At 31.2% G+C, this 21176-nt stretch overlaps 2 protein-coding genes across 2 annotated transcripts; both read right to left on the bottom strand.

Moving 5' to 3' along the window:
• Positions 1-2018: 2018 nt before the first annotated feature.
• LOC133675434 (protein PSK SIMULATOR 1) lies at positions 2019-3885 on the bottom strand. Its single transcript, XM_062096803.1, has one exon. The coding sequence runs from the start codon at positions 3637-3639 to the stop codon at positions 2233-2235; it is 1407 nt and encodes a 468-aa protein (XP_061952787.1). The 5' UTR covers positions 3640-3885; the 3' UTR covers positions 2019-2232.
• Positions 3886-15981: 12096 nt separating this feature from the next.
• On the bottom strand, positions 15982-18725 carry LOC133675254 (ATP-dependent Clp protease ATP-binding subunit CLPT1, chloroplastic-like). The gene is made up of 6 exons (XM_062096578.1): positions 18431-18725; positions 18323-18349; positions 18085-18194; positions 17823-18002; positions 16469-16596; positions 15982-16392 (listed from the first exon to the last, which is right to left on the bottom strand). The coding sequence occupies exons 1-6, from the start codon at positions 18640-18642 to the stop codon at positions 16360-16362; spliced, it is 690 nt and encodes a 229-aa protein (XP_061952562.1). The 5' UTR covers positions 18643-18725; the 3' UTR covers positions 15982-16359.
• Positions 18726-21176: the final 2451 nt, after the last annotated feature.

The following is a 21176-nucleotide window of genomic DNA, read 5'->3' as shown; positions in this document are numbered from 1 at the left end:
AAAATAAATGATACAAGACTTGTATTCTTGGCCCATCAAATCTAATTTTAAAATTCAATCCAAACCCGATTCAACTAGCAACTATCCTAGATATATAAAGAAAAAATTACGAAATAATTTGCTTTCCCCCCTTTTTCCCCCCTATTTGTCCTAACTTACACCCATGTACACCAAGAAATCAATTTTAAATTTAAGGTTTTGGTTTCAAGAAGGTTGAAGAATAAGTATCTCCCTTTTTATTGTTATTCTTGATTAGAGATTGACTATGGAAAGTTTTAAGAAAAGTTACGGTTTTTATTATGATGTGATGATTGAATAATCTCATAGTTATAATTAATGTTTAGGAAGTTAGTCTTGCTTAAAATCAGTTTGATATGCTATTTGGATTATGAGTTTTTGAAAAACAAATGTTTATATTTTGAGACTTGTAAATTTAAAGATTGATAAATCAGGATTCTGAAATTCTAATTAACTGGTTGGGTTGAACTGACTGACTGATTGGCTGGTTGTTGCTAGTTGACTAATTAGTCTAAACTAACTGATCGGTTGACTTGTTATTTGATTTTATGAAGTATATAATATTTTGAAAAATTATAAAATGATGTGAAATCTTTACATAATTAATTTTATAATTATATGCATGTTATGAGACATAGCATAGATAAAATGTTCTTATAACACCACTTATGTGTCGTTGGTTATAGATTTGAAATTCGGGTTGTGATCTCTTATTGTTTAGAAACGGGACAAATTACATTTTTAGAATTTGGTTAACCAAAAGGCAAAGCATTCAAGGAAATATATAGAATTTGAAAAGAGCATATAAGGTGGGACAAAAGGATATTAAGAAGGCCAAGCCTCTCATTGAATAGTGAAGGAGATCAAGGACAGTCATGAGGGCCCTAGAGGGAAACAAAGGTGACAAAGGTGGGAGCTTTTACGAGAAACTTGTGTCCTCACAAGGCACCAGTGTTTCACCAAAAAAAAAACAAAAAACCAAGGCACCAGTGAAGCTATGAGCTGTAAGAGCAAGTGAAAAATTATTAAAAAATCGGGAATAAGAAGATATGAAACATAGTGGATTGCGAGGATGGGATTTGTCCCTGTTCTAATTCCCGTAGGATATGCTAAAAAATGAACTAGTAGGAGTCCTAGCAATGCTTGAGCTTGCCAAGAGACACCCAGCTAGCACTGCAACATCCAATCCAATAACTTAATTGTGCCTGATTGACACAAATCCTTTGGAATTTTGTTGCATCATTTCTGTGTTTAATGCTCTTATTCTCCTAGAGAATATATATCACATAACTAGGAATGTGATCCCTCTTACGTACAAAATGTTAGGAAAAGAAAATCCCCTCTTGATTAACAAATTTATCTACCCCATTATACTACCAAGGCATTACCTACTCCCGCTTAGCTTCTCTGTTTAGTATTGATTGTGACGCTACATGTTTTGCTACAATTATAAATTTAAATTTTTTTTATTATAAATCAACACATATCAAAACTATCTCTTGAATCTTTTATTAAAAGAAAAAAATATGATTTATATATTTTTTAAATTTATTTTACCTTTTCAAACATTATCGTAACAAACAAAAGATAAAAAATATCAATAAATTAAAGTCAAAATTAACATGTTATCTCTTCACATGCGTAGCCGGAATTGGTGTCTAGTCTCTAGTGATTGTCTCTTAGTTCATCATGGATAAATTAGTGTAACAGTATTGAAAAGATTCCACTATGATAAAGACTAAATTACTATTAGCTGGCTAGTGTGATCTCAAATGTTTCATTGAAGGGCCCATTGATAATGGCTATCCAACTGCTTCTTTGTGTAAGTTAATTAGTCTATGACTTCATATCAGAGAGTATTTATTAGTAAGAAATGGATAAAAACCTTGTATATAATTAGTAACCACAACATGATCAATTATCTTGAAACAGAATCTTGATCCAATTATTCTGCTGAATGATCAATTAATGGAAGATTAAAGGAATATTTCCACATGAGATTTCAAGCCAAAAGCATGCATTGTTTGAAAGATTACTCAAATGATCAAATCATGTACATACATATATATCTATATTTGACATATGCAGATCAGGGTCAGAAGGAGAACAAACCCTCAAAGATCTGACACTCAGTTCAGTCTAAGATCAAAAACATGATAAAGTTTAGATTGAAAACAAAACTAAAACCAAGAAAAAGAAAGAGAAACCATCTTCCTAGCTGGAATTCTGAGGATTCAAGAACCCATTGAAGTTGGCACATTCAAACAAGGCCTTAGCAGTCATCTCCCTTTCGAACCTCCAAATGTAATTCAAGCCCACCAAAAGTTCTGTAATGGCAGCTTCAGTCTTCTCTTTATTTGCAAAAAACAATGTTTGCAAAAGAAACACATTGGTTTTTGGCACTAAATTTTGTTGCTCAAAGCTCCTTTCACTTTGCCACTTGATCATATTATGTGCTAATGGTGATAGCCACCCCAATATCCTCCCTAAAGCATCCCTCCATTCTCCTGCAAGAACTGGATCACTAGCCGAAAACCCTACTCCTTTCAGTCTAGCCCTTAGTAAAGACCTTATACTATTTGGTAACATCGCGTAAAGATCATCTCTTGCATCAATACCAACAAGTTGTGGTGACTTTATCATCTTTTCCAGTATTATAATCAAATTTGCATAGTGTAGGGCTAAAGCTGCCGCGCCCAGAGTAGTTGCCGGTGGATTTAGAAGCTTTGAATTCGTCTCGAAAAACCCAGTACTGAAATCTTTATTTCCTTCAAGTTTTGAGATTTTCAATGGCCCTGACACAAAGTTACAAGTTGTAGGGTTTTCGGTTGGATGCACTGTTGCAGAAGCTGAGAGACAGCGAGGCAGGGAAGTTGGATAGCCGTGTGCTATGCCAAAAACCAGCTTGATCCGTGCTAAGATAGTGAAAATGGACTTAGCAAGAATCAGAACAACAGTATCAAAGCTTCTATTCCAAAGAGATCTGTCTTTTAGATACTTCACCTCCTGTCTCTGCCAGAATATCTTTTGTTGAAGATCCAAAACTTTTTGTTCTTTTGTTGTTCCTTCAAGTTCACCACACTGTAAAGCTTTCCTTAATCCATTCTCCAATACAGACAGCTCCTCTATCTCTTTATACAGCGTCGCCGTGACGGTCACATACCTGTCCAACTTCTTGGTTTTAGCTTCCATGTCTTTCCAACTCAAGACCCAACAATTAGTATCATGCCCCAAGTTGGCAAACTCATCGAACAAATGTTCGAAACCACGCAAACTTGTGTCCCCACACCTCTTGCTCAACCTCGAAACAGATTTAGCGACGAGTCTAAGGTTCTCAGCCATTTCTGCACACGCGAGGCCGAGAAGGAATGATTCATCATTGGAGACTATCTTGTGTACTCCGTCAAGAGAGACGGAATCGTTTCGCACCCGAATTATGTTCTTGTCTGAAAGAGATTGCCAAAGATGGAAAAGCTTTGACATAAGGCCTGCAATTTCCAAAGCTAATACTGCAACTGAAGATTTCTTTGATGGTTTTGGGATTGGAGTGGAGGTTATGACTGAATCAAAACTATGAGATATTACTGTTTTTACCTTTATTAGCCAGGTTTCAAGAGCCATATTGTGGATCAATATTTTTCAATGTATAGTACAGGAAGTAGCAAAAGGCTAGATATGTATAGCTAGCTAAGGATCAATGGCAAGTTGGTGTGTGAAAAAGAAGAAGAAAAACGAGAAGTGGGGGTTTGAGAGAGGAAGCAAAAGGTAATGGGAGAGGAGATAATGGAAGAATGGGAGTTGGAGATCAAAGATAAGGATTATAAAAGAGGAGAGCATGGAGGTTATATTGTATTGTAAAGGGGTGTGTGTGGCTCGTGGATTTGAGAGCATTACAAATAGCAAAGCAAATCGTTTGATAAGAGAACAAAAATAAATAAATAAAAAATAAAACTACACATACACACAAAGAGGTGATAAAATTAATTTTTAATTTTTACCAAAAAGATATATATATATATATATATATATATATATATATATATATATATATATATATATTATTGAAATGTATTTTTCTTTCATGGGTTTGAACTTCAAGAGGATTTTGAAGCGAGTGGAGTCTTGAATTATGTTTTTTAATTCCCCCTTTTTTTCTTTGGTTTTATAAATAATCATATAAAAAAAATCTTATTCTCCTAGTAGATTAAAAAAAAAAAGAGACAAGATTTGTTGTGTGCTAAGAAGCACTTTTTCTCCTAAGATGCTACTTTTTTTTCCTTTCTTTCTTTTTTCAAAATAGGGGAGAGGGCCATATCATCATTGGTTTTTTCCTTTTTGAACTTTTATGAGGTAATCTTTCTTGGTAATTAATATGTTTGTTCCATATGAATTATTCATTGATTCTCCAGTTTAAATCCTTTTGAAACAATATGAAAAAGAAAAGGAGAAATTCTAGTGATATCACGGATTCGGCATCATTATATTGTTTTCAAAGATCGTGTTTGATTAATGTTCTATGATAAAAGATGACATACACAAAACATATAAAAATATATTCAAGATATAAAATAAATTTAATTTTAAAATAATTTTGAAGTGAATTAATTTCTGTATTTTAAAACAGAAAGTTTATGAAGACATGTTCTTTCACTATTAGATTTAATATTTTTACCGACAAAATTTTTTATTGATATTTACACTAGCAGTTCGTCGGTATGTATGTTACTGATGGACTTACAGACATAAATAATATATCAGAAAACATTTCATCAATAATTTATGGACTGTCGATAATACATATAATGATGATTTTATAGATGGATAAAGCGCACAAAAAAAAATACTCACTTTATTCCATCGGTACATCCATTGATAAATATAACATATCACTAATATAATACCATATGTAATTTCATCAGTGCGTTGACAATAGCGGTGAAATTTGTAGTAATTCTTTTCCAACTCTTTGAAATATACCAACGATCTAATTATGTCGGTAACCCTATCAATAATAGTGACATTTACAATAATTTTTCATAATTCTCTGAAATATACTGATAAAGTTGTGTTGTTGGTAATCCTATCAGTAACGCGGCTGCTTCGAGTTCAACTATAAAGATTCGATGCGAATGCTGCAACAAAAAAGTTGGCTTGACAAGGTTCAATTGCCTATACAGGAAGATCTTTTGAGGGATGCATAGACATGCTAAAGAGCACTCATGCATGTTTGGAGAAATAAAAAAAAGGGGAGAAGAGAGTTGATTACTAGATCATAAATTAAATATTACCAACGATATAACTAATGAAATTATTTTGTCAATAATTCTTTTGATCATTTTGTTGGTAAAAATATCAAGTCACCATACAATTTGTATTTTTAAATATTATTATAATACTCTATGTTATTTTCCCGGTATGTATTGAGATAATTTTTTTGTTGGTATTTAATTTATTGATAGGTATAGGGATAAAAAAGATTTTCCATAAAGATCATCGCAATAAATCAATGGAGTTTTTTCATATATATTTCAATTTATATTTGTTAATTTTCTAATAATATTTTTATCTTCAATGTTTTTATCTTTTGTATTCCAAAACAATAAGTACTAAGAAACCAAAGAACACTATAATAATTATGCGAGCTTAAAAAGGGAAATTGTTAGGAAAAAAAATATTTGAATTGATTGTTTATGTACTTGATATAGACAAATACCAAATAACCACTGATGCTGATGATAGCACTAATAATCTTCCAATAAGATCGTATATCTTCGGTTAGATTGTAACATCATGTCAATTAGATCCTTATCTTCTTCTTGACACCCAAAAAGTTGTTGAATTTCTTTTTTCATTTTATGAGGTGAAATTTCTCGGAGAAAAGTTTCGTGCAAATCCCTCAAAAAAAAAGAAAAGTTAGCAGATTTAACGAAATATGAGATATCACAATTACTGCTTGTTTCATCAATTTTGCATGCAAATGTTTGGATTTTTTAACTTCTTGATATTTTTTTGGATGATATAAATTAATGAATTTAATTCTCATATTATTATCTTTGTGGACTTAAAATTAATTCAAGAAGGTCACAAGAAAATATTTTTTCGTTAATTATAAATATATAAATTCCGAATTTTCCATATCTTTTTTTATAGTTGTCGAGATGTATTATTAAAACAGTGCCATTAAAGAAATGATAACGGAGAAAATTAAATTTACAATAGAAAAAGAAAAACAAAAGCTAAATATGCCTATTAGAGAACAACAAAACACACTTTGTTAAAGTATGCTTTTCTGCCCCTTTATTTGTTAAAGTTTATTAAAAAGTGTGTTAGGGCATGCATGCATATATATAATGTAAGAAAATTCTTCATATTCATTTTGTCATCTACTTGTACATAAAGACTATATTTACATATAAAAATTATATATATCCTTGTAAGAAGGGTGATTAGCTCATTCAAATTCTTAGAAAAAACAAAATTCTGAAACGTCGTCCAAGAGTGGTGTGTTCATCGAGATAAATTAGCTTGCTACTCATAGCACACATTCCTTTATAAGTAATAAATGTAGTAGGAATTAATTGTGCATCTTCACTGAATAAATTGATGATTCTAATATAGTAAAAAAATAGTGTAAAATAGTAAAATTACTGGGACGTTGATCAGATGACCACTTGACAAGTTGAATAAAAATCTCAACGATCAATATAGACCTTGCATTCATCACATTTGGGAAAATTAATGCCTTGAGTGGTTATGCTTTAATTCTGAATAGCAATTAGGGTTGACCAGTGGATACATGAGGTAGAGATTATTCAACATACAATGATATGAAGCTACTGTGTCTATATATATATATATATGCATGCTAGTGTCTACTAGTTTATTGGTTAAAAAAATGTATCAGAAATTAAAAGAAAAATAAATAGAGACAATATATAGGGAAGAACATAACATATTTTTATTTATTTTTATTATAAAATATGAAAATTCACACCAAAACAATATTCTCAATTTTACAACAATAATCAAACACAACGTGTGAGTTGTGCAAGTACGAATTTAATTAGAAAAACCCAAATACACATTCACATCACATGGAGAGTGCTGTTTTGGGGTAACAAAAAGAAATGTTCAAAGGGAGAGGGAGAGGGAGAGAGTGGCGCTTTTGACATTTCTAAAATTACTTGGAGTGAGAGTTTCCCTTCACTTGGTATTCAAAAGTTGTCTTTTTAATTAATTACCTTTGCCTTTCTAGCTTTTGCCTAGCAATGGAAGGGCAATGAACGATAAGCTTGTTTGCTTGTCGGGGCATGAACAAGCAGCCATGTCTGGATAAACGTGCTTCTAAACTAATTGAGTGTGGTAACTATCACTCTCTTTCTCTCCACCTCTTCTTAAATTTCACTCGTTTTCTTTATTCTTATCCTTTCTGTAGTCACAAACCGTGACTGATATTCTCCAGCATGTCCTCTGCTAAGCATTTCGTTCTATATAAACACATGATGAGATTTGTATTATAAGTATATATGGTCCATTATATTCTTAAACTCTCATTTTTTGGCCTAGTTTTGCTAGCTCTTTTGTCAGTTTTTATTTATTCTAATGTTTGATCAACGAGTCAAACTTCGTCGACCACTGAGCAAATCAACTCCTCTCCCCTCAAATAATGAGAAATAAAAAATAAGATAAGCATATGAATTTACCCAGATAATTTTACAATAATTTCAAAATGCTTGTGCACGTAGCACTTACATATCAGCTTCCTCTAATTAAGTGAATATATAGAGATTTTGATATGCTCGAGGGCACCGGGATCGACTTGCCGTAGCTGAATATGTTTGAAGAAGATATGCTTGTTCCAATGCTGGAGAGAGCTCTTCAAGGATTTGTGGCAAAAGAAGCCTCCGGTGTTCTGCTGGGTGTGCACATGCTCTAATGCGGGCATTTGTCACACAATGAATGTCAAAGCATAGAGATCCAACAATTTAGTTGATTATTTGAGGAGTTCTTTCGTTTTTCTAAATGGGATTTTGTTCTCATAGATCCATTTCGAGTCAAAGGTTGGATGATCAGTCATGAATAAAGAAAGGTGTGCTAGATTGAGATTTTGATAAAAGAATAAAGAAGGCGGCTTGCCATGTCTTTTTCTCTTCGTACAATGTACCACTACTTGATTTGCAAACCCCATGAAGATTCCGATGGCTGGATTCGTTACCATGTAGATATAGACAAATATTAATGGTATATATTTACTCGTAAAATTAACTAGTTTTTTGACTTTCTAATTTGGCTGAAGTATTCTTTGCCATATATACAAATAGAAAATTGAAGGTATATTAATTTACGGGTGTATTGGATTAAATAAGGTACTGATTCAGCTGGATGAGATTTTATTTTTTTTTCTAAGATCAGATATGATTTTAATGTTTTTCTCTTATTTTTGTATCTATTTTTTTTTAATGTTGTAAGGATGGATAGTTACAACTTAAACATCATATATCAGTTTAATTAATATATTGAAATTAATTGTATTTCTTAGATTTGGTCAAAGAGATATTTTTAAAGAGAGTAAAGGATTTAAGGCAATTTTATTAATTTCCCACACAAGGACTTAACTTAATGCTTGAAATTATTATCCTTTAACCATTACCATTAGAGCAATAATCTCTCAAATTGTGGCTGTTGAATGGATTTGATTGAGAATACTAAGAACCGACTAAACAGGACAAGATGGTACCATAGATAGAAAGTTGTAGGATTAATTGTGTTCGTGTGCCTTTTAAAAGTATAAAATATTTTTTTAATCTATATGCTTAAACTTCAATTTTATTTAATTAAAAAAATAAGATTCTGGCCTTCCCAAACTTTTAACTATCGTATGGCCAATTATTATCATTATTATTATTCAATATATCTTACTGATGTTTCAAATTTGCTTCTCAACATGTAAAATTCTTTGTTTTTTGTTTATGCAGAGATAACAGGAATTTGAATACGAATTGAAATATTGGAAGAAAAGCTCTTTTTATCTTAATTTATGCATACATTTAGTATTATGGAGTAGTGTGTTTTTAAAAAATATTTTTTATTTGAAAATATATTAAAATTATTTTTTAAAATTTTTTATTTTTTATATTAGTACATTAAAATCATTAAAAAAACATTAATTTTACATAATTTTTTTAAAAAAATATTTTAAAAAAACAACTAAAAACAACAACTATTGTGCTTCAATAATGGCACAATCCACAAGTAAAGTTGCCTCGTTTTGCACAATAAATACGAGAAAAAAGAGAGAGAGAGAGGGAGCAATCTTTTAACGAATAATATCTTATGTGGATATTAATTAAAGGCTAAATGATTCATGTCATAAAGTGTATTCCAATAAAATAAAACATGGGTGAAAAGCCGACAAAACCATTTTTGATGACAAATGCAATTGATGAAACCATCCCTGAAAAACTGGAACCATCTCTTCAAAAAATCGTGAAAAAAATATTTCCCTATATATAGTTATTGCTTGGACTCGGTAAACGAACGACATGGTTCTATAATGACCACCGCATGAACACTTGTAATCATAAAGTTCAAGTTAATATTTGTTTCTATCTCCTAAATTATCAAAAAGAAGTCAATTAATTAATTAATTATATATATATTTGACTTCAAATTTTGAAGCTAAAACACTGATTACAAGCTATGATGAACTGTTGCAATAAGAAGACTCTTTAAAATGCATGCAATTGGATGCATGGATTAAACAATGGCATAAACAAATCGTTAATAATTGCTTTAAAAAAAAATGGCAATCGAGTGACCTAGTCCATGCGGATCAAGCTGACTCCACACATGGCTAGCATGAGTGCACGCTGGCTCCCTCTCTTGCTGCCACGCTGCCCAGCAATCGCCTAAAGAAGAAATGATGAGTGAGGTTTTGATGGCCAGAAACCGAACAAGGAGAGTGATGCAAGAATCCATATAATGGTTTGTGATGCAATCATCCACGTAAAATGTTAAGTGATGATGGCCACTAGCTGATCATAACACAGTCTTAATTCATTCCACCTTCATCTTGTAATGTTAGACTTGGACCATTGATACCGATGCTGTGATGAAGAAAGTTCTTGGACGAGTCATGATCATGATGAAATTTATATGCTTGAGAGCACGAGCTGACGTTAATTAATTATGGACAGTGTCCTGATATCATTTTGAGCCATAGTTTTGGAGTCAAATCCCAATGCTCTTGATGAATTGTCCACCATCCTACCATTCATGCAAGAGATTAACTCGGTTTTCATATTATTAATCAGGTGGGTTAGATTCAAATTCACCCATATCAGCTTTGTTTTTTTTATTTTTCATAAAAAAATAAAAATAACATCATTTTAAAAAAAAAATAAAAAAAATCAATTTTTTTTATCTAAGCTAACCAGATTGTAAATCAACTTAGATTTTTAATCGAATCATGCTATATTAGTTCTTCGTCTATGAAGTTCTAAGTAGATAAGTAATTTGTTTTTAGATTTTGCAATGTTCTCAGGAAGATTAATTTCTTATCCAACTTCCTTTCAATTCAAACCTTAGATTAGATTGATAGCAAAGTGTTCAAAGTTTAGAGGATTGAAACTCTTGATGAGTTCTATCTTGAACAAAATGAGGTCATGATCAATTGAGATTTAGGAAACATAATGAGCTCTAAACCTCCTTGTATCCAAAGAGATACTAAGGGTTGCAACCTTTTCTTGCACGAAAGAGTTTCGGTGGTGCATGCTATTGAAGGTATTTGACTTTTGGATATCACCTTTTTATCTTTCTATGGACGGCTAAATTATATCTTTGACTTCATTCTTCATAAATCAATAAATAAATGTGTGTGTATTTATTTGAAGAAAAAAAAACGAGGTTCTTGATCTCTACGAGGTTAACAAGGAAACGAGATGGCAAGAACACTTTCAGTTTTGCTTCGGGAAACCACATTCATATATTGAATATTGTTTAAAACCAATTTGTAATAATTATGAAAAATTAAAATTGAATCTGTAACACCTTTAAAACATAATTAATTATTTGATAAATAAAATAAAATTGAGTGATTTTGTGTACTAATTATAGGAGGAAAAAGGAGAAACATTATAGATGCAACATTCTTCATTTTGCATTATAATATTTCTCTTTAGTTAGTTGGTAACAATTTGGATAAAATGAATCAAATCACATTTGATTAGGAGTATAGGGATTGTTTTTCAAACTTTAAAGTAGAGGATTTGGTTTGATCAAATTCACAAAATAGAGGGATCATACATGATTTTTAACTTAAGATCTCGATACATAATTCCATTAATTATTAATGTAAAAACCATCAACCATATCACATAAGTAATAATGTGAAACCGACGACAACACCCTTTTCTTTTAACTCGTATATGCATTGTCGCTTTGCTTGATTTCGAAAGGCATGGAAGGAAAAACATCCGTTTGCATGTGGCTGCTTTCGCCTGTAAACATTGACCATTCCCCTTCTATCAAGCAAAAGAAATAAAATCTGAGAAGAAAAGGGCATGGAATTAAGCTAGCTAGCTAGTGTCTATTTAGCAAGACGGTGCAATGGGGGCCGGGTCGTACTTGTGTTTCACCAGCGAAAAACTAAGAACAATGTTTTTATCGTGATGCATGCAACCTGCAATGCAGTACTGCGTTGCCAAACAGTGCTTTAGCTAGCTATATAACTTTGAGTGTGTGTGTGGGACTAGACCTACCACACTTGCAAAAATGGAGAATCCGATGGAGTCACGGCTTAAAACTGGAACTCTTCATGACAGCATAGAGCCTGATCCAAACCGACTTGACTCATTTCACCATGCTTGCATGCCCACCATGGCCTCTGTAGTTGGTCCCATATGAAAGACTTTCGATCAAAGGCAGTAGAAGAAAAAAAACGAGAGGCTCTCTTCTTTTCGGTTCAAGAGAAGTAGCAGCTAGCGTGATGGGGACCTCCAAGTAAGTGGCATTACTAAGATCCCACTAGCTACAAGTGCTTTTAGAAATCCAGACCTCCCTTGAAATAGTGATTGTTTAAAATATGTTTCTTGTAATATGATGAGCTAATAAAAGAAATGAAATAAATGGGTGTGTTGGGCATGAGAGGGAGACATGGTATGGTCTCTCATTCATCACAAATGGAGGGGTGATGTTCCACTTTTGATAGACATTCCTCGAAGAAAACGGTCCCAAAAATAAAAACCCTAAAATACTATAGAAAACATCTTATATATGTAGATCATGATGATGACGCTGCTCTCCAAATAACCCTTTGCACTATTGATGAACTATCCTCACGTGTGTAATCATCATTGTACGTACCTGGTAGACCAAATATTTTTATCATATCCACGTGCATTTGGGCCAGGCCCACTACAGAACTCTCAATTCCTCTGGCCCATTTGTTTTTCCGAGAGAAATTACAAGGGGTAAAGTAAATAAAAAGAAGAGGGTAAACTCCAAATTTCCCAAATCCCTAGAGAAAGTAAAAGGGGGTTAATTTTTTTCTTGTGGGGGAGAAATCATGAGGCTGAAATGTGGGGTAGATTTTGAATTGTGGAGGTGAGTCATGGCATCCACCATAGTTGATTTGACATAATAAAAGGTGGGGAATGTCCCTTTTCTATGCTAAATTTACTATTTACTAACTTCAGCTGGAAAATGGACCCATTGATTTAAAGGCAGGGAGTGTTTTTTTTTTCTATCCAACTATTTTTTTTAAAATAATTTTTTATCTAAAAAAATATTAAACTAGTATTTTTTAAGTGTTTTTGATGGTTCTAAAGTATCAATATTAAAAATAAAAAATTTAAAAATAATATTACTTTAATATATTTCTAATTAAAAATATTTTTAATAGTGTATGATTAATTACGAGGTACACGCCTTAAACTAGCTAAAATAAAAAAGACTATTTAATTGTTTTTTTTTCTGTTTCTATTTTATAGTAGCATTTGGTTACTATTTTATAATATAAAAGACAAAAACAGTATTTCCATGTTATTTATATTTTAAAAATATATAAAATTATTTTAAAAACAAATAAAAAGTTTTTTCTTGAGTAGTGGTGGATCAAATTTCAAACCAGCACCAAATCTTATAAATAGGTTATTGAACCACAAAAAGATTAAATTATTTTTCAGTTGAATCGTTTACATGAATGGAACATATATGGTAGCCCATCTTTTCACGGGCTTGAGTTACAACCGACCCACTTCTCTCCACCAAACAAATCTCGTCGGGTCAAAAGCAAATAAATACTCGCTGGACAGAAGTCTCCACATCATGTGTGCCAAAATATGTACACGTTCTTTGTGCTCTAATATTTTTTAAGATATATATATATATATATATATATATATATATATATATATATATATATATATATATATATAGCGCACACTTGCTTTTTTAGCATACTTTTGTAGTTAAAAAAATTATAAATCAAAATCAAAAACTTTATGCAGTGTATATAATTAAATAAATCAAGAGTTATATATGTTAATATATATATATATATATAAATAATTAACGATAACTAAAAATAAAATAAAATAAATTGAGAAACATGTATAAATAGATATTTAATCTCGCAATACATAATATTTTCCTAGTTATGTTTTCTAAATTTATTTCTTAAAATATTTATTTATTCAATCATACGATAATAAAAAAAAAACATACACATTAAGTTAATTGAACACAATAAAAGGAAAAAAATATCATGCAAAGCTACACATATTATAAATATTATCTAAAATAAACTTTGTTTATTTTCAAAAATAATATACAAAAGATAAAAAAAATATAAATGAATAAAGAAATATTTTCAAAAATTAACCATGCAAAATAATATAAAAATAAGTTATCCAAAAAAGATTAAATAAGAAGAAAAATATCACAAATGAGTGGTATTAAATTAAACATAAAATTAAAAAATTATTTTAAAAATATAACTCAAGTATTGTAGCTTAGCTTGTCAAATCTATAATCTGGATTATGGTTAAATAATTCTTTTCTCTTAAATATATATATATATATATATATATATATATATATATATATATATATATATATATATATATATATATATATATATATAGGTGTGCAGACCATTGCAAGGAAAAGCCCAGACACGTCGATAGGCCTTCAAGTTCATGTCTCCGCATCTGAGCTTTGTTTATTTTCTTTTATCCATCTTATTTTTTGAGAAAACAATTCGCACATGTGTCATCTGCGAACTAAGATTCCAGCCACCATTAAGGTGGCTGAAAAAATAGGGCAATGTCTCTTTCGCCCTAAAACTCTAATTTTTAAGTCATTTCAACAAAAACAAAAAAAAATATCTAAAATACTTTTGAAACACCTATAAATCAACTTATCGACTCAAAAAACTCAAAATAGTAAAAAAAAAAACTTGAAATCAAACCGAGTTATATTTATCTTCTTTAATTTAGATCTATTTTTTTAGGCAATATTGAAGCTTTAAAATACCATCATCAAATCACATGGAAACCAAAAATATCCATTTTAGTGGTCGAAAATAACTTGAATGATAACTTTCTCTTTTATAACCAAAATTTAACGACCTCTCTCTCTGTTTGTTTTAACCAGGGATTGAAAAACAACACAAATAATTTTTTGTTCTAGATGTGATTTTTTAAAATATAAAAGAACTAAATTATATAAAACATGTTATTTTTCAAGTTTAAAAAACTAAGTGTATTTTTCATGAAATCTTTGACACGCCACCCATATTTTGCATCCTTTACTTTCCCGTCCCTCTTCTTCCAATTTCACTCCTATCTAAGAAATAAAAAGCAATTACCTTTTAATTAGGATCATATATATAGCCCAAAATAAAATTTTGATCATCAAAATAAATTATTAAAAAATATTCACCAAGTCCATAGTGTTTTGTAAGTACTGCCATCAACAGTAAAAAAACAAACATACCCACATATTTTAGTGTTTTCTAGGTTAAAAGTCGTCTAATTTAGTTGTACCCTTTTACTTTGACCTGAAGATTTAAATCCAATAATCAAATACTGGAATATTTTATTGCAAGAGCTTCGGCAAAAGTTGCTTAGACAAGGATAACGCTTATAACCACCCCTCGTTATCCTTTCCCAAACAAAGCAAGAGACTACATACGGAAAGGACTCACATCACAGGAGACTAATGGTTATCAGTATTTGGTGGGGGTTTTTTGAATCCTCACAACTAGCTCTCCATTATCTAAAACTGACAATGACTCGTTACACCAACCCCTCAGTCCACGAAAAGCCGTCTTTTTTCCTGGAGGTTTCATGCTTGATAGTCTACAAATATCATTTTACACATGTTATTCAAACTAGAAATTGAACCCAAGACCTCTCAATGTCTTCAATCAAGTGCTTACCATTTGTGATGGCGAATCGGAAGACTATAATAATATTAGTAGTAATAGTAATAATAGTTGCAACCAAACATCAATCAATGAATCATGTTTGGCGTATTGCAGATGAGTGATGACCCAATTGAGCCATCAATGTCACTTCTCCAATGGAGAGAGCAATGCTGTGCTTGGAATGCTATCATTGCCGCACTCTTTTTTGACAAATCGGCATGTTTGGAACTCGAGTAAATGGCTTATGGTCACTCCTATTTAAAGGAACCGCGCATACAAAATGTAGGCTTTCCATGTTCACGTACTCATCACTACATAGGCTCATCACAATCCACAATAGCATTCAGTTTTCGGTACATCAACCAACTCATAAATGCAAGAAAGCATGTGAAGCCTAGAGTGAACAAATGTATCAGATGCGATTGCTGAAATGAATTGAATTCAATATTTATAAGGCGAATCACAACTTTCAAGAGTTTCTTTTTCTTTCTTTGTTTTCCTTTAGTGGAAGGAAACTCAGCTTTGCCAGATAATAGTGGAAGGAAACTCAGCTTTGCCAGATAAAAACTATTGATACAATCCATAAAAGAAAATGACGTAATTTTGTTTCATGTCAAAGCAAGGAATTGGAGTGAATCAGCAAAGAATCCATAGCCTCAGAAACATGCCCACCTATGAATTTGGATTCTGCAAAACCCTTTTGAGAAAGATGCAAATTTCATCATCTCCCACTGAGTCATGAAAGCATTTGGTTTAAGAATTTGAAACACCCCATACATGGAACAAGTTCCTTGATGAAAAAACTTGCTCTGCCTAGAACCAAATACCTAAGTATCTATCTTCGGAAAATTTATGCAGCAAAGTTCAGGAATCAACAAGCAAGACACATTTCAGGCAGCTTTCTAACCTCCCTACTTAAAGTTCAGGGCAACATCCCCGCTCATCTGAATGGATGAAGAATTGTGTTAGGCAGAAACAATAAAAAAGTGTGCTTGAAATTAGAAAAGCATTCAAACTTACAGATTTTGCGACTTCTTTAGCTTTATCGTCATTAAAACCTAGAGTTTCCAATATATTGTGACCTGCAGATTCTTTTTCTGACCAAATCCCCAGAAGTATATGATTCGTGGTAATTTCTCCACTATCACCTGCAGTTCACAAAACAATAAGATGATAATGGTAATTAAACACACATGCATGGACAATATCAAGATAATTGTTTATGAGATTTCAAATCAAACCATAAATTTTGCTATTTGCAGTTGCTAGCCATGTTTAGATTCAAGTTCAATCTGTAGGAGAAAAAAGTTTAGGACCACATACTATCTGATTTACCCTAACAAATGTTTATCTGTTTGAATTTTTAAATTAAACATGTTGTCAATTTGTCATTCAAAGGTATAGCATACAACACAGACTTTTGTCTCCTAATAAAACACAATGGTGATGAGCATATCCTATATAAGGGAAAAACAGCATTCATTATATACTTCTGTATTTCAATTTTCCATGAGAAAGCTCCACTTTTGCTTACTTGACAGTCCATATTTCCAGTGGACTCCTACACTGCATCTCGAATTGACAAGTGACAACAGAAGAATACATGATGCATATACTATTTGAATCACTGACAGTAAACTCACAAAAACTCATGATGACTCTTCGAGGTTGTAAAAAACAGAAAAGGGGAAAGGGGTGGATGAGATAATGAACACCAAAACAACATTAAAAAGAATGTCGCAACGAGTCAAGAACAAAGAGCTTAAAATTAGATAAGAACAGAATACAAAATAAAAGCTCCTGCAGTAAATAATCAGGAGAATGTCATGCCAGTCAGTAAGCAAAAGGAAATGTTAAAACTCTTGGTGGGATTAAGAAGAAACTTGAGTGATGCAATTGTACCCTTGAGAGATTGAAACTTAACATAAAGCATGCACAAGCAGGTAACCTCCATCTCCTACTAAGTGATACACAATCCTTAAATCTTATTTTTATTTACATCCGAGATGGGCTCACAGACTTGCAATCTTCCCATACTGAATAAGGTTATAGATAAAAAATAGTACTAACATAATTGAACATCATCAAGCTCCAAAAGGTATCATATAAAACATCAAGTCAAGAAGCATGATAGAAAGTGGCCAACGTTCTCATCCTTAAATGCTCAAAATAACTTTGTACATCACTCGTATTTAAACTAGTATTATCAAATTGCGGTTTCTGAATCTAATCGCATTACGTAGACAATGGTAGATCAAACACAAACAAATTTTATACAAGAAACCTAATGAATTAATCAAATTAACTTGCAAACACATACACAAAATAGAATAAGATATGCCAAGTGTCAGATGTTATAGATGTTAAAAATTACCTGACTTTAGTTTCTCCTCAATAGCCCAATCAAGTGCTCTTTGAGCCTGTTCAGTCAATGGAGGATGCTCAGGGCTGAAAAAATACATTTCAGATTTCCCGAGTAATTCAACAATTTCTTCTCTGACTTTGAAAAAAGTAATCCCATTAGCCCTCAAAAACTTTGCTGCTGGACTTGTCCCTGCAACCAAAAATAAAACTTCAATAAACCACCCAAAACAAAACAGAAGCAACACTCTAAAACTGCATAAAAATTCACTGACCCTCGATCAAAATCCCCATTAAAAGTGCTTCAGTTCCTGTATTGGGATACTTCAGCTTCCTCGCCTCCAATTCTCCTAACCCAAATGACCTTATTGCTCTTGCTGACCATCTAAAATCACTCACAAAAACAAGCATTCCCATAATCAAAAGCCACCACCACTCAAGTTTCATATAAAAAGAAATCAAGAATCTATATTTCTCACTGTTTCTTATCAAAATTAGGGAAAAGTGACTAACTTTTGCATCTTCTGAGATGTATATTTCCTGCAAGGACCAACAAAAACTAATCAAGACCCGTTTTTCAAAATCAAAGAATAAAAGGACCCAGAAGAACAAAAAGCTTACTTGGTGGGTAGAGTAGATAAAACTGTGAAAATTGTTGAGGGGTTATTACACTTAAGAGCTAAATTTCTCAACTTTGAGTATGAAATTAATAGCTTGTTACCACAAAAGGAGCTTGAAGGGAGTGATAATAGTGAAGAGTTGTTGGGTTTTTCATTGCAAAATTGAGAAGTGGAAATTGAAATTGGGGGAAATGAGAGAGTGTTCGTGGCCATTGAAGACAACCCAAATGTGGGTTTTGATCAGAGAGAGGGTTTTATGGTTTGGCTTTATTTATGTCTGCTTCCAAAAATGTTCCAACGAGGTGCTAACGTTGTAAGAGGCCGAAGATAGACGACGTGTCAAATGATGTTGTGGTTGGGTTTACGAGGGATGGTTTGACGAGTCGTTGGAGGCAGGGATGAATAGTTGTGAAACACATAACGATGGGAGGTTGGATCTGGCTGATCCAAAGCATAGTTGTAAAACACATCTGACCAAAAATTGAGTTGATATGTTAATCCAGCTCTCAACTTATTGTTTTTTTTTTAATGTATTTTTATTAAAATAATATTATTTTATTATTATTTTGCCAAATACAATTGCATTAATAATTAATTTTTAATTTATTATTAGGTTTTTTAATAAAATCAAGGGTTATCACAGTCCAAATTCATAAACATCAAAACAAAATTTAAAAAATGCAATTTAAAATTGTATTTTATATATATATAGGGAGAGTTTAATTAATATGATTTTGGTGTTGGGTTCTTTTTTATGGAATGTTTTTTTGTTCTTAAACTTGCCTTAAATGACAGATTTGAACCTGAAAAAAATTTTGATTTCAGATTGATTATAGATTTTAGAGTCAATTTTTAGATCGTCAGATGCTATAAATATATTTTACAAGATTTTTATGTTTTTTTTATCAAAATATGATTGGAAATTATAAAAAAAAATATTAAATTCAATTAAATCCATAATCCGGGTCACATGCTTGATTTGGTTAACTTCTACTGGATAGAAATTAGACTTTATAATTTTTTTGTTGCATAATAATTATCGATTTATTTAATTAAAAATATGTATAATTTTTTTGAACTTTCGCATGAGATTTTTTTACATATAAAAATACATTGTAAAAATTTACATATATAATTTTTTTAATAAAAAAATATTCAATTCACTGTAAAACAAGGGTCAAATACCTACTATAGTAACTTACTAGTTACTTGACCCGCGCAATGTCGCGGGTCAATTTGTTTTGCATAAAAAATATAAAAAAAAATAAGATTTAAAAATATCAGGTGTTTCTGCAAAGCTATATTCAAGAGTCTTGGATTTGGTTGCAACGTCTTATCTAAGAGTAATATTTATAATATTAATAATAACATTAAACTTGCATGACCCAAGTTTAAGTGGGTTTGACTGCAATACCAAACCCAATAACATTGGATGTAGATCTGGTTGTAAAGTCATGTCATAAAAGTATGATAATTAAATAGATTAATTAAAAAGAAAAAAAACAACATAAAGAAAAAAAACTAACGAGAAAAAAGAAAAAAAATCTGAATCAATTGGGTTAACTTGCTAAATCAGGTTAACCCGTCAAACCTGAGATTCGTGTCATGAAAGTGTGATAACTAAATAAAAAAAAAGATTTAATATTAATGAGCTAATTTTTTTTTAAAAAAATTTAATTAAAAAGGAAAAAGCAAAGAGAAAAATACCTACAAGAAGGAAAAAACTAATGAAGAAAAATAAAAAAAATCTGAATCAACTGAGTTAAACCATCAAACCTGGGATCCGTGTCATGAAAGTCTGATAATTAAATAGAAAAAATTTAATATTAAGAAACTATAGACAAAAAAAATAAACTAAAGGCATAAGTTTTTCATTATGGATTGCATCGTGCTATTCAAAGTAAAAGCATTAAAAAGGAAAAGAAAAATGAAAAAAAAAACAGGCATACGTAACAGGTTAATTTTTTTTTCTTGCATAAAAAATATCAAAAAATGCTAAGATCTAAGAGTATTAGGTCTTTCTACAAAAATATACCCAAAAACCTTGGGTTTAACTGCAACGCTTGACCCAAAAATACTATTTATAATATTAATAATAACTTTAAACTTACATGACTTAAGTTTAAGTGAGCCTGATTGAAATACCGGACCCTAGAGCATTAGATGTGGGTATGGCTATAAGGTCGTGTCATAAAAGTGTGATAATTAAATATTAATTTAAAAAAAAACAAAGGAAAAAAAAAACCAATAGGAAGAAAAAAACTAATAAAAAAAGAAAAAAAAATCTGAATTAACTGAGTTAACCCTTCAAACCAGGTTAACCCGTCAAACCTGGAATTCGCGTCATGAAAGTTTGATAACTAAATAGAAAAAAACAATTGACGGGTTTATCTAAAATTAACTAGGTTAATCTGTCAAACCAAATTAACCCGAATTAATTAAAAAGAAAAAAAAAATAATTTAGTGTTTCATTTAATTTTTAGTATACAATATAATATAATAATAATTATAATAATATAATATATTAAAGATGGGAAAGTGAAAGACATGGAAAAGCTAGAGTAGTTTTCCCATGTCTTTAAAGCATTACTTAATTGTAACCATAAAATACAGGAGAAAAAAAAAGGGATTAATTTTTTTTCATAATTGACGGGATTATTGTTGTTATTTAGGCCTTAAGTTGCAAATGATAGGCCGTTGAAGTTTCTTGGCCCAAGTTGATTTCATAAAAATAGTCTCACTCGCTC

The sequence above is a fragment of the Populus nigra genome, chromosome 16, assembly GCF_951802175.1.
Source record: "Populus nigra chromosome 16, ddPopNigr1.1, whole genome shotgun sequence".
In the NCBI taxonomy this organism is placed as follows: Eukaryota; Viridiplantae; Streptophyta; class Magnoliopsida; order Malpighiales; family Salicaceae; genus Populus; species Populus nigra.
Note: the sequence above shows the minus strand (reverse complement) of the source record. Positions and strands in the feature narration are given on the sequence as shown.